Source organism: Mustela erminea, chromosome 13 (genome assembly GCF_009829155.1).
Source record: "Mustela erminea isolate mMusErm1 chromosome 13, mMusErm1.Pri, whole genome shotgun sequence".
Classification (NCBI taxonomy): Eukaryota; Metazoa; Chordata; class Mammalia; order Carnivora; family Mustelidae; genus Mustela; species Mustela erminea.
In genome coordinates, this window is record NC_045626.1 from 30,194,994 (window position 1) to 30,207,799 (window position 12,806).

Sequence of the window (12,806 nt, forward strand, 5' to 3'; positions counted from 1 at the left end):
CCAATGTAGAGATGAAAGATTATGGTGTTTGTCAACATGGTGTGAGATAAAATTTATTGAAACATGGGAATTTTAAGGTATGCTTTTACTTTAATATTTTTATTTAAAAATAAAAACCTTTGGTGATTCATCTAGTAAGAGTTCTCCAGGAGTTATAGAAGAGAGCGGGTATTTTACTATGTTTAATTTCCTTTTGGATTTTATTATAACGAATGTGAAAATTACTGAGTTGTAACATGGAATTAATATTCTGATAATGAGTCTAAGAATATATACAACTACATTCCATGCTTTGAAATAGAAGGATTTACCAAAGCAATGAAGAGCTACAGAGTTAAAAAGACTTCATCTTGCTACAGTAAGAAGCAGTTATGTCATCTATTATTTGCTTATGTGACTTCAGTATGAATCTTTGGATGAAATTTTTCTAATTTTTTTCATATTAAGATTATTACATTGGAATTTTAACTGAATTTTGAGGTTTCCAATAATGTGTAATACATTTTTATAATTAGGAAACATTTCATAAACATGTTTGTATAAAGAGATTTTTCAAATGTGTAAGAAAGAAATATACGATCAAAGACTTCAACCCCCTTCTACATCTTTTCTTTTAAAAGAAAAATTACCTTCCTGTGCTGGTAGAAATAATCTCCATACCTCAAGGATAATCCAAAATGGTGATGACTCAGTGTCAGAGAACCACTAAATGGATCTTCCAAACCTTGCTTTGGAATTCTACCCAATAGTATATCAAGCTCCCATATATTTCATCATCTTGTTTTTAGATTCCCCACTGCATTGTATTGGTCTTTCTAGCCCTTAACTAATGCCCCACTAGCTAGACTGCTATACATATACAGAGAACTGTAGTAGGATGACTCCAATGCCATTGTCACTGGTTTTCTCTCTACCTCCTCCTTACTAGAATTATTTCTTTCCTGTCTTTACCTTTATTCTTTCCTATGAATTTTACTATCTCTGTATAACAATCTATGTTTCAAAAGATTTCAGGATTTGAATGTACTTTTTATTGAAATTACAAATTATTTTGAGATGATTTGTAATCTCTATGGTATTGAACCTTCCTGCTAGAAACCTAAGTCCATAATGTTATCTGATTTCAGAAATATACAATACAAAATTTTTAATGTATTTTGCAAAATATGACCAGACCCGATTCATTTTGTGGCAAGCCATGATCTGATGTGATTTGAGACCTTACCTATCCTATTTACAGTGAGTGTTGAAACATTTAGGTATAGAAATACTACTGAACTTGAGGAAATGGTGACGCTCTAAATTCAGAGGGGGTACTTCCAATTATATGGTACATCTGTTTTTTCCATTGATGCACCATATACAAAAAGTACACAAATTATAAGTATACAATTTGTAAATTATCCCACAGTGAACCCACCTGAAACCACTATAGATCAAAGAAGATAACAAAAAGCACTCAGAAGACGCCCTTGTGTTACCTCCCAAAGGAAGGTAAACTAGTTTTCTTGTGTTTCAACTTTCTAAAAGTATAATTGTGTAACATATTACTATAACAAGGAGAACAATTAGACATTGGGTATATGGGAAATATCTGTACTATCTTTGCCACATTTCTAGCAATCTAAAATTATCCTAGTTTATTAAAAATGTTTCACAGAAAAAAAAATGTTTTATAGGTCTCATTTCTGTCACTAAACACTACTATGTTTGTGAGATTTACCTCAATTACATATAATAATATTTGATTCATTTGCACTGAACAGTATTCCATTCTATTCATATTCAACAGATTATCAAATTCACTTATTTGTATTGCTTTTAGTTTATGGTAATCTGTGATAATACTGATAGGAACTATTTTGTACAAGTCTTTTGGTACTTATATCCACACATATCCATCAGAGAAGGCTTAGGTTATAGAGACTGAATTGTAGAAAAGTCTTAATTACATATTTAATTCCTGTCTTATATATAAAAAAATATAAAAAATATATAAATAAATAAAATAAACAAAAATATAAATAAATAAATAAATAAAAATATAAAAAAAATAATAGATTTTCTATTTCTTCTTGTGTAAAGTTCTGGTAAGTTTTGTTTCCGGAATTTGTCCTTCATCTAACTTGTCGGACTTCTTGACACAAATATCAGATTCCCTAATGACCTTTTTTAAGATTGTAGGACCTGTACTTACGTCTACTTGTCATTCTTGATATAGTTTATTTGTACCCTTTCCCACCTTTAACCTTGTCTTGCCTGGGCTCTATCAACTTAACTTCTTCACATTTAGTTTTCTCCACTGCATGATTATTTTCTATTTCATTTATTTCTGTCTTTATCGTTCTTTCCATCTGCTTTTTTTGGTCTAACTTGCTGATTTCTGGGGTATCTTTGAGGTTGATATATTGGTCATGAAATTTAAGTGTTTCCACTTTGATTCTTCATGGTGTTTTGAAACTTCCTTTAAAGCTTAGCATGAAGTCAATTTATAAATGCTTCAGGTTCATTTGAAGAAAATGTGAATTTTTCAGTTGTTGGGCATAGCCATCTTATCTATATAAATTAGATAAAATGTGGTGTTTTGTTCAAATCTTCTACCTCCTTCTTGACTTATCTATGTATTCTTTCAATTGATGTGAAAGAATGGTTAAAATTTCTCACTGTGATTCTGGATTTTAGTTCTGTTAGCTTATTAAATGAGGCTATTATTTTTGGTACATACAAATGTGGTATCATCATGATACCACATCATCATGATACCATCATCTTTTTAAGTAACTTTTAACTATCTACTTTGTCTGATACTGTATCAATATAATGCCTTTTTTGTATTAATTTCCATCCAAATTTCACTCTTTCTATATTCTTATATGTAAGGTGTTTCAACTACAAGTGTTTAAAAAATTGGTCTCACAATGTTTGTCTTTTTTTAACTGGATAGTGTGCTGCACTTACATGTAAATGGTTTTGGTAGATTCTATTTCTTCACAATTCCTTGGGAGCTGAGTACACATCCTGCTTCATTGACTTAAGGTTTCTCCATTTGTCTTTTGACCTTTGAGATGTAGGTAAAATTATCTCTGCCTCTTGTCCACTGCTCTGTCAGGGGAACGTCCTATCCCAGATAAGATGGGTTCTTTGAACCTGAGTCTCAGAATAAGATAAGGAGAGACAAACCAAATCCCAGCTAAGAGCCTGAAGCTGAACTGACACAGTCTGCCCTCAAGTTGCTGATAAGGAGTAAGAGCAGGAAACACTTCTGCAAGCTAGAGGGATTTTGAGGCTATTTATGTGTGTGTATGTCTCTGTGTGTGTGTATTGTAATGAAAGGTGATTAATCTAGGAAATCTACTAGAAATGTGGTGTTGCTATAAAAAACACCAAATGTAAGTCCATTACCTTCTGAGTTGGGAAAATTGTTACAGGAGACTGAAAAATAAATGGCAACCCATGTTATACAGGGTCAAAATATTTGGTAAGACTGTCACCTGTGATTCCTTGGAAATCAGACAAGTTAATAAATGTATGACTTTGCTGGTAAGACAGAATCTTAATAATTTTAGCTTGTTGCTTATATCTGCATTTCTTTAGTCACTAAAAGATAGAAATGAGCTCAGAAAAGAACCGGTGTGTTTGCCAGCAGGAATGAAAGCCCTTAGTGAAGTTTTTAAAGACAAGAAAGGACCTGGCTTTGAAATCAGAGGTCTTTTTATATCCCAGCTCAACCATTTATTATAGCATGATGTATCAGTTAAGAACAAGTGGTTTCTGTTTTGGTTACAAACAACCCCAAAATGTCATCAGCTTTCAGCTGATGTTTAAGCTTTAAGCTGATGAACAAATTCTTTAGTTAAGCCTGGGGAATATGCCTACCCTGGTGAATTGGGTGCTCTACTCTCCATCATCCTGGTCACAGACACTCAAGTGTACAGGCTGATGGAGTCTCCAGTTCACCATACGCTTTCATTTGACAGGAAAAAGGAACATATAAATACATACATATGTGACTGACTTTAATAAATTGACCAGAATGGATGAGGAGGCTATCGGAACATATCTAGTCAAAGCAGCCTTATTCCTGCTTTCTTCGAGGCAGTGTGAATAATCTAGCTAATGGGAATGCTAATCGAGCTAATGGAAATAATCAAGCTAATGGGAATGCTAAAGTTTGACCAGGATTATTAGCACCCAGTACAGTGTCATATAAATATTTGTGCATCACTTATATCTGTAACTTAATTCATACTTTCTAAATCTAGGTGCTTTTATTAATCATCCTTTCTCCTCTAGTAGTGACTCAGGTACCAGGCACTGTAGTGGACATTAAAGAGATGTTAAGGCATAGTTCCTGACCTCAGTTGGTTTATCATCCCTAGAGGATCCACTGCAATAACATGCACCACAGCCTGGTTTCGTGCCACAAAACTTGTGTAGCGCTCTAACCGTGCTCTGAAGTGCTTAGCTACAGACATAATGGTGGTGTTTAGCTTTTGTTTCTCAAGTTCATGGCAACTTCATTCTGGCTTATTCTTAACTTAAAGCTCTGGACTATATTTAACAACAGTAGTTATAAAGCTTTCAATATTTATTCAGCAACATTATCTGTAAAAGGTGCATCAGATACATAAACAAAAAGCCTTGGAAGTAGGTGTCATTATTCTAGATTACAAATGAGAAACCTGAGGCCAAAAAGGTTAAAAAAGTTACGCAAGTTTGCGAAACTCAAAAGTGAAAGAGCTGAAACTTAGAAACCAAGCAGCTTTACTCTAAAGCCATGGTTTTGACCACTGTGCCATGTTACTTTTTTTGAAGTCTGGAGAATTAATTTTTAATTAGTTCTTATCAGTTGCCTTTTTAGAGATCCTGATTTCTCATTTGTCCATCAAGTTTAGAAATTCTAGAGATTTTCCTTTATACCAAATTCTCATTAGTATAACAAATTCTATTTTATATATATATACATATATTATATATATATACATTATACATTTAAATATATACATATATACATTTATATATATAATGTATATGTGTGTATATATAATATATACAGATATACATTTATATGTGTATATATATAAATAATATGCCCACAGTTCTGATAGAGAACATTGTTTTTGACTTAGGCATCTTTCCTTTTCTCTATTTTTACTATCATTTACTTTTCCTTTAGGTCTCTACAGAAGAGGGCTGGAGTCTGGCCAGGGAATATAACTGTGCTTTTTTTGAGACCTCTGCGGCCCTCAGATTCTGCATTGATGATGCCTTTCACGGTCTAGTGAGGGAAATCCGCAAGAAGGAGTCCATGCCATCCTTGATGGAAAAGAAACTGAAGAGAAAAGACAGCCTGTGGAAGAAGTTAAAAAGCTCACTGAAGAAGAAGAAAGAAAACATGACATGATATCCTTGCTTCTAACTCCCTTATTCTCTCTCTGAATTTTATCAGTCGGACAATTCCAGATGTTGCATTCTGCTTCAGTATTTTCTGTCTGTCTCTCCCTTTCTCTTTAAATATCTGCCTATAGGTAAAAGCAAGATCTGCATAACTGTACCTCTTGAGATAGTTTTGTTTTGCCCTTAACAGTTGGATGGATTTTGTCAATCAGCTGGATATGCTGTTTAAGTTTTTACAATATATTACTAAATAAAATTGACATTCCAATTGCCTCATTTCCCTTTAAAGAGTCTAGCTTCATTTGGTATGCTGTCTGGTTATAGAGGAAATTCAAAATTGCAGACAGAATGATAAAAGGCTCAGGGGATCTGCCTTTGCCTGATAAGCCTCTGATTGTTTGCATTTCAGGAATCTCAGTAAATAATGAAGAAGCTCAAGAAACAATTCAGAGCAGGAGTCTGCAGCCCTGTCTCTCCTTACCTATAAAAGTCTTGGTGCTTTTTTGTGAAGATAAACCTTAGAAGAATTATTATGAATAGGAACCAATTGTGGGTCATTGGAGGGCTGAAAGGAAATATCCCCATATTTGCAGTGCTCTGCCCTGTTAGGCTTTGGCAAAATTATCACGGTGAAGTCTCTGAGCTGTGGCAAAAGGACATTGTCTTTGTAGCAGACAGAGGGAGGCTAATAGGAACTTGGTGGCTCTGATATTCACAAAAAGATAACCTGCTTCCTCTCAGTGGGAGTCCCTCCTAGGATTTCTTCACCTACATTGGGACCAACCACCTGCAGGGCAAGAAGCTTGTTGATCCAGAGACCCTATATTCTCCTTATGTTGCTATAATTTCCTGTCTCTTCCTATAAAACCATGAAACACCCCCAGTTAGAGCTCTCTTTTTCTTCTTTGTTTACAAAAGATCATCATGAGAAATGAAATTGTCTCTTCACTCATTGATCCCACTGTGATTGGGTTTTTTCAAATTCATGCTTAGAAAGTACCTTACCTGAACAGTTCTGAATGTTTAACAGACAAAGTGTTAAATAATAGACAGTTAAATATGAGATGAAATCCATCCAACCAGTCTTTATGGGTTGGGGACAGTTTTTAATCACAAATCAGAGAAAAAAAGAAAAAGGGGCATAGTTATGCAATGTGTAAACACGTATTCTTTTATTCACAATGTCCCTAGAACTTGTTAATCTGAAAATGCAGGAATGACTCAAGGTAGTTTAACATATAGCTGGAAAACTCACTTATCTGAAGAACAGTGGAATTATACATTATGAGATAAGAGGACACATTTTACATAGCAACATAGATACAACTGGAAGGAATTAAGAGATCATAGATTTTCAACAGATGGACTAAAATTTCAGCCTTTTGGAATAGCGTACTTGTGGGTCCTTTTATTGCTTGGAACCAGGGCCTTTGTCAAAACCACAGGAATTTCATTGCTCCTGCTCCTATGCACTAGGCATTCAATTAAATGCTGCCAAGTATCTCCCTTTTGAGTTTTCTCAACCCCCATATTCTATGGTGTAGGACACAAAGTAATCAGTTTTTCCCATTCTATAGCATCCTGCAACCACATCCACTTTATCTTTTCATTCTCGGGCATTCCTAATTAGGGGGAAAACCAAATTTTAAAAAGAACCCATGAAGATGATACAAAGATATTCTTACAGTTACAGAACTCGTCTTTACTTCCTCCTGTCCTTGGTTCTGAATATTTAATACTCTGTTTTTGTCCTGTTAAAAAGGGGTTAGTGTATTCTTTTCTCCTGGAGCCCCTGACCTTCCAGAACCTTTCCATGTCTGAGAAGACTCTGTGAATACTGGATTCCATCAGAGTCTTCTGTTTGCTAGAAGATTCAATCTAGGAAACATAGTACTTGACACTTAGTTTTATTTATTTTTTTTTTAAAGATTTTATTTATTTATTTGACAGAGAGATCACAAGTAGGCAGAGAGGCAGGCAGAGAGAGAGGAAGAAGCAGGCTCCCTGCTGAGCAGAGAGCCCGATGTGGGGCTCGATCCCAGGACCCTGGGATCATGACCCGAGCCGAAGGCAGCGGCTTTAACCCACTGAGCCACCCAGGGGCCCCGACACTTAGTTTTATATGATGGAACTACATCGTTGAAAACCTGATGAGTGCTCAATCTATGAATACTAATAGTGTTTGGTTCTTTTCCTAACACAACTCAGTCTTTGTAAATTTTATTACTGTAAGCTACGCTGCCTTTGCCTCTAGAGTTTGTATCTCTTTTTTGTTCTTCTCTTTCTTTATATTCCTTTGTGCTAATAAATAATTTATATATTTTAGAAACTTTTAGTGAGGTTAGAAATGGGTAACACTTGCCAACTCCTACCATTTCACTCTACAGAAGGAGGGAGGTCTATAATTTATCACCTGAAGGCTGCATGGATGTGAGATAGTTATTAAAGACAGAGATTAAGGCAGACTTCAAGCACTGTTTTTAGACCAGTCTTCCTTCTGGAAGACAGGGCAGAAGGAAATATTCCAGAAGAATAAAACCTAAATATTTCTGCCCAGGGGCTACTGCTTCCCTCTCTTGGCATAAAACCAAAATGCCAAGATCTCGTTTTTGATCATTATCCCTAAAAACTTCAAACCAGACCTAGAATATCTAAGTTAATCTCAAAAGCTCGGAGAAGAAAACCACAAAGTACCCATGCCTACATTGCTAAGGGAATGTCAAGAAACTTGAAAATAAGCATCCATATCCATTATAGATGAATGTGTAATCACCCAACACAATTTATCAAATAGTGACTAAAAGCCTACTATTTACCAAGCACTTTTCTAGATACCACACTCATTTGTGTGTGTGTGTGTGTGTTGAGTGAGTTTAACAAGGCACTTGGGAAATTCTAAATACAATTTTCTACCATCCAGAAATGTATCATCTATCTATTTTTAGATGTTTTTCATTAACTTATCTTGTGGGTCCCCATGATAAAATAATTCCTCAGGTCAGAGACAACAGCAGTCTAAAATACTATATTTTGTGTTCAGTAGTTGCAGGTTGAGCTTGGGAACTTCGGTAGAAAATGCCAGTGAGAAAAAAACATGGGCACTTGGGTCGAACATTACTCATATCATACTCAGATGTGCAAGGAAAAAATAGTTACATTATTTTTAACTCATCTGTTCTTTCTCAAAAGCCCCTGACTAATGGGTAGCTGCGGCAGGGGGTACAAATTTTAATTCAGTGAAGTAATTTAGTGTTAATATGAGGCAATCATTTAAGAAATATCCTTAAATAACACAACCTCTGCATCGTGTACTTAGGTTAGTGTTTGATCATTCAAATTTCTGCCCTGTTTCCTTTCCAAAACTGCATGTGGGAATAGGGGAAAGGCATGGCTTACATAATCTCATGACAGTAGAACTGCTTCCTCATCTTCTAAGTCCTACAATATCCTCATCATCCTCTTAATCTTTTTAACCAAGGGACTGCCAAGAAATTGGACAACTTAGAAGAAATGGGTAAGTCCCTAGAAACATATAACCTACCAAAACTAAAGTAGGAAGAAGCAAAATTTGAACAGATTGATAACCAGCATAGAAATTAAATCAGTAATCAAAAAAACTCCCCCAAAACAAAAATCCAGGACCAGATGGCTTCACAGGGGAATACCTATTCTTCTCAAACTATTCCAAAAAATAGAAGAGGAAGGAAAAATTCCAAGTTCATTCTATGAGGCCAGCATTACCCTGATACCAAAACCAGATACAGATACCAAAACAACAACAACAACAACAACAACAAACCACAAAAATCCTCAACAAAATATTAGCAAACTGAATCTAATGACACATTAAAAAAAAATCATACACCACAATCAACTGGTATTTATTCCTGGGATAAAAGGGTGGTTCAATCATCACAAAACAATTAACCTGATATATCACATCAATACAAAAAAGGATAAAAACCACATGATCACTTCAATTGATACAAAAAAAGCACTTGACAAAGTACAACATCCATTCATGATAGAAACTCTCAACAACACAAGTTTAGAAAGAGCATACCTCAATATAATAAAGGCCTTTTTATGAAAAACCCATAGCTAACATCATACTCAATGGTGAAAAACTAAGAGCTGCTTCCTTAAGGTCAGGAACAAGACAAGAATGTCCACTTTCACCACTTTTATTCAACATAGTACTGGAAGTCCCAGCCAGAGCAATCGGACAACATAAAGAAACAAAAATTACAAAATTTGTAAGGAAAAAGTAAAACTCTCACTATTTGCAGATGACATGATACTGTATATAGAAAACCCTAAAGACTCCACCAAAAACTACTAGAACTGATAAGTGAATTCAGTAAAGTGACAAGATACACAATCAATGTATACGAATGGGTCTGGCCTGATTTTTTTTTTAATTTTATTTTATTGTCATAATACCATTTGACATTGACATCTATCTTCTCAATAAATTTTTAACTGTAAAATATATTACTGCCGACCAGAGGTAAAATGTTATACATCAGCTCTGTGGAGCTTATTTATCTTGCTTGAAACCTTATGGCCTTTGCTTAGTAGCTTCCCACTGCCCATTCCCTGTAGTCCCTGGCAACCATCTGATTCTGCTACTGGACTGGTTGACTCTGAGTACATTGAAGGTAGTCAGGTTAGGCCATGGTAAATAGGTGCTTTCTACTGGTATACATGAAATTGTTCTTTGCCTTTGAGTCTCAAGCTCCTTCCCAATACAGTGTCTTTACTCTGACCCCAGGTCTTTTCCAGAGACCTCTACCAGTATCTATGCCACTTTTTGGGATCCCTCTCATGCCACACACAGGCTAGGGGGGACTCTGAAGCACTGCTTCAGTGAAGATTTGGAGCCCTACCCCCCCAGCCCTATTGAGCTCACATGGGGCTGCCCCAAAGAATCTAGCTTACTCCTAGTATTATTTAGCAAAATGGATATATAATTAGATCAATGGATAGATCAATTAGGATGTGCCATATCAGCTATAAACCCTAAGTGTATCCATGACCATGGGAAACTCAGTTTCTAGCCCAAGTTCTCAAACTTCCTGTCATTGTTCATTCCCATCATGGAGGTTCCCACCATTAGCCAGCCAGAGGGACCTAGGGTATAGGATTAGGAAGAGGATCCTGATGTACAATCCATTTGCTTTTTAGTGTCTCTCTTCCACAAACCATCTTCTGGATGGGGGTAGGCTGCATGCTTTTCTTTTCTCTAAGTTATCCTTCAACAACATGCTGGCAGGCAAAATAAATAAGAAAAGAGAATTTAATAGTCCAAGATGAGAAATGCCTTGCTTATTATAGGTGGCTTCTATTCTTCTTCTGAAGCACCAAAATCTACTGCTTCAAAACGTGGAAACATATCAATAAGGAGGTCACATAAGTTTTTAAAAAAGCCATCGATCAAGAAAAATTTCAAGATAGAATATACTTTAAAATATATTAAAACATAACAATCCCCATCACACATGCAGTATCTTGTAATAGCTAATGTCTTCTGACCATATTTGTATAAACTGAAGTTATAGTTCTTCTGGTTTGGGTCTTTATATGATCCTAGGAGATGCCCTAAAACCATACTAGTGTAAATCCTCTGTCAGCTTGCATTTGAACCCTTGTGCTTTGCTTGAGGTTTTCCTATTAGAGTTTCTAAATGGGTTTAGATGACAAAATGTCATCATTTTTTCAGGCCATATATCCACTATAAATGTAAGCATAAGAAAGTAGAAAATTTCTCATTAAAATGTCAACAATATAAATGTATTTGTCATATGATTAGTTGCTATTTTTAAAAGCAGAGCAGATGGGCCTACAATGAAGGGACAAAGAACATATGAATTTTTATGAGTGAAGAAGAGCACCTAGGCCATGCATCATTTAGAAGATAACAGGACTGTGTAGCCTCCCATACCTGGGAATGAGGGACTCATAGGATAGAACAATGGAAACAGAGGCCACAAGGTGAGAGGATAAAGAGTTGTTGACCACCAAAGCTCAATCAGGGAATAAGCATGTACACAAAACCGACATGGAGAGACTATACCTTACTTTCTTCACCCTTTTTGCTTCAAGTTCCACTCTGCCTCTAATATTCCATTAGAAATTGAGATAACTTGGTGTAACTTTCTCCCTTCAAAGTACTGGTATAAATAATTAAATTTTATGGCTAAGAAAGCATAGCAATCAATCAACATTTCAGCTATGTAAAAATGGGTATAAAGTAATTATCAAGGCATTACCAAAGTAATGATAATACCAGTGTGATATGTATCTAATTCATTTAAATAATTTGTGCCATATGGGGGTGCCTGGTGGCCCAGTGGTTAAGTGTCCAACTCTTGATTTCAGCTCAGGTCATGATCTCAGTCATGAGACTGAGTACCACGTTGGGCTCCTGACCCAGCAGGGAGTCTGCTTGGCATTCTCGCTCTCATTTTGCCTCTCCCCCCACTCCTGCTCGCTCTCTCTCTCAAAAAATAAATAAATATTTTTAAAATAAAAAATATATGTTCCATAGTAATTAGCCTTTTATCTTGAAAAACTTAAATAAAAATTAATCAATTAAATACTAGTACTTCAAGCAACCATAAAAATCATGATAACCCGGTTCCCTTCTACAGGTGAAGAAACTGAGGTTCAGGGCAAAAAGAATTCTCCAGCCACGTCTCCTCACCCTCATTCTGGTCCTCCATTTTGTGCTTCTCACTGCCTGTTAGGGTCCTGAGAGGACAAAAACCAATATGAAAATGCCTGTCCCTTTAATGTTTTCTTGTCTCTCGAGGACAAAGCAGAGAGATGTGACAACTTCAAGCTAGTGAGGGGTCAGCAACTCCGGACACCAATTTGGTTAGAATAACTTTAGGTTATTATATTTTCCATTTTTAGTAAAAATGATCTCAAATGAAGGGAAAAGACTTTTTTTCTGATGTGCCCAGCATGCCACTAAGATCACAACAATAATTTATTCTGTGGACTGTCTCTGTTGCAATTTGGGTATCATTCAGCTTTCTCTAGATGTGTAATTAAAGTCACCTAATAAATTAACTAAAAAAAATATGGTTTCTCGAATAGATCCATAGTGTCTCTTTAAAATCTATGAAATATGAGGACTGTTTACCTCCTTTTCTAAGCTTAGGCTGATAGGACACAGAGAGCAATGCTATTGTAAGTCATCCCTCATGGTAATGCATCTGACAACAGGGGGAGCCTGTCAATTAAGGGGAGTTTACCCAAGATTTAAAATGTATCACTATTGAGAAGTGCTCGACTTATAGCAAGTCAAGTATATATTTATGGGCAGAAGAGGTAAAGAGAGGAATAAAAGCACTTATCAGTGAGCTAACGCCCTGAAGACGTGTGAAAAGCCAAAACAACTA

The 12,806-nt window shown here is 35.7% G+C and overlaps 1 protein-coding gene and 1 long non-coding RNA gene across 3 annotated transcripts in view; one reads left to right on the plus strand and one right to left on the minus strand.

The window, feature by feature from the left end:
- Positions 1–5,685, plus strand: part of RIT2 (Ras like without CAAX 2) — a 394,146-nt gene extending 388,461 nt beyond the window's left edge. The window contains exon 5 of the mRNA XM_032311475.1: positions 5,177–5,685. Coding sequence (XP_032167366.1) covers positions 5,177–5,404 — 228 coding nt within the window. The 3' untranslated portion in view covers positions 5,405–5,685. The remainder of the gene's footprint in view (positions 1–5,176) is intronic.
- LOC116572423 overlaps positions 1–12,806 on the minus strand; it is a 249,813-nt gene that overhangs the window by 66,958 nt on the left and 170,049 nt on the right. The gene's annotated exons all lie outside the window — the stretch shown is intronic.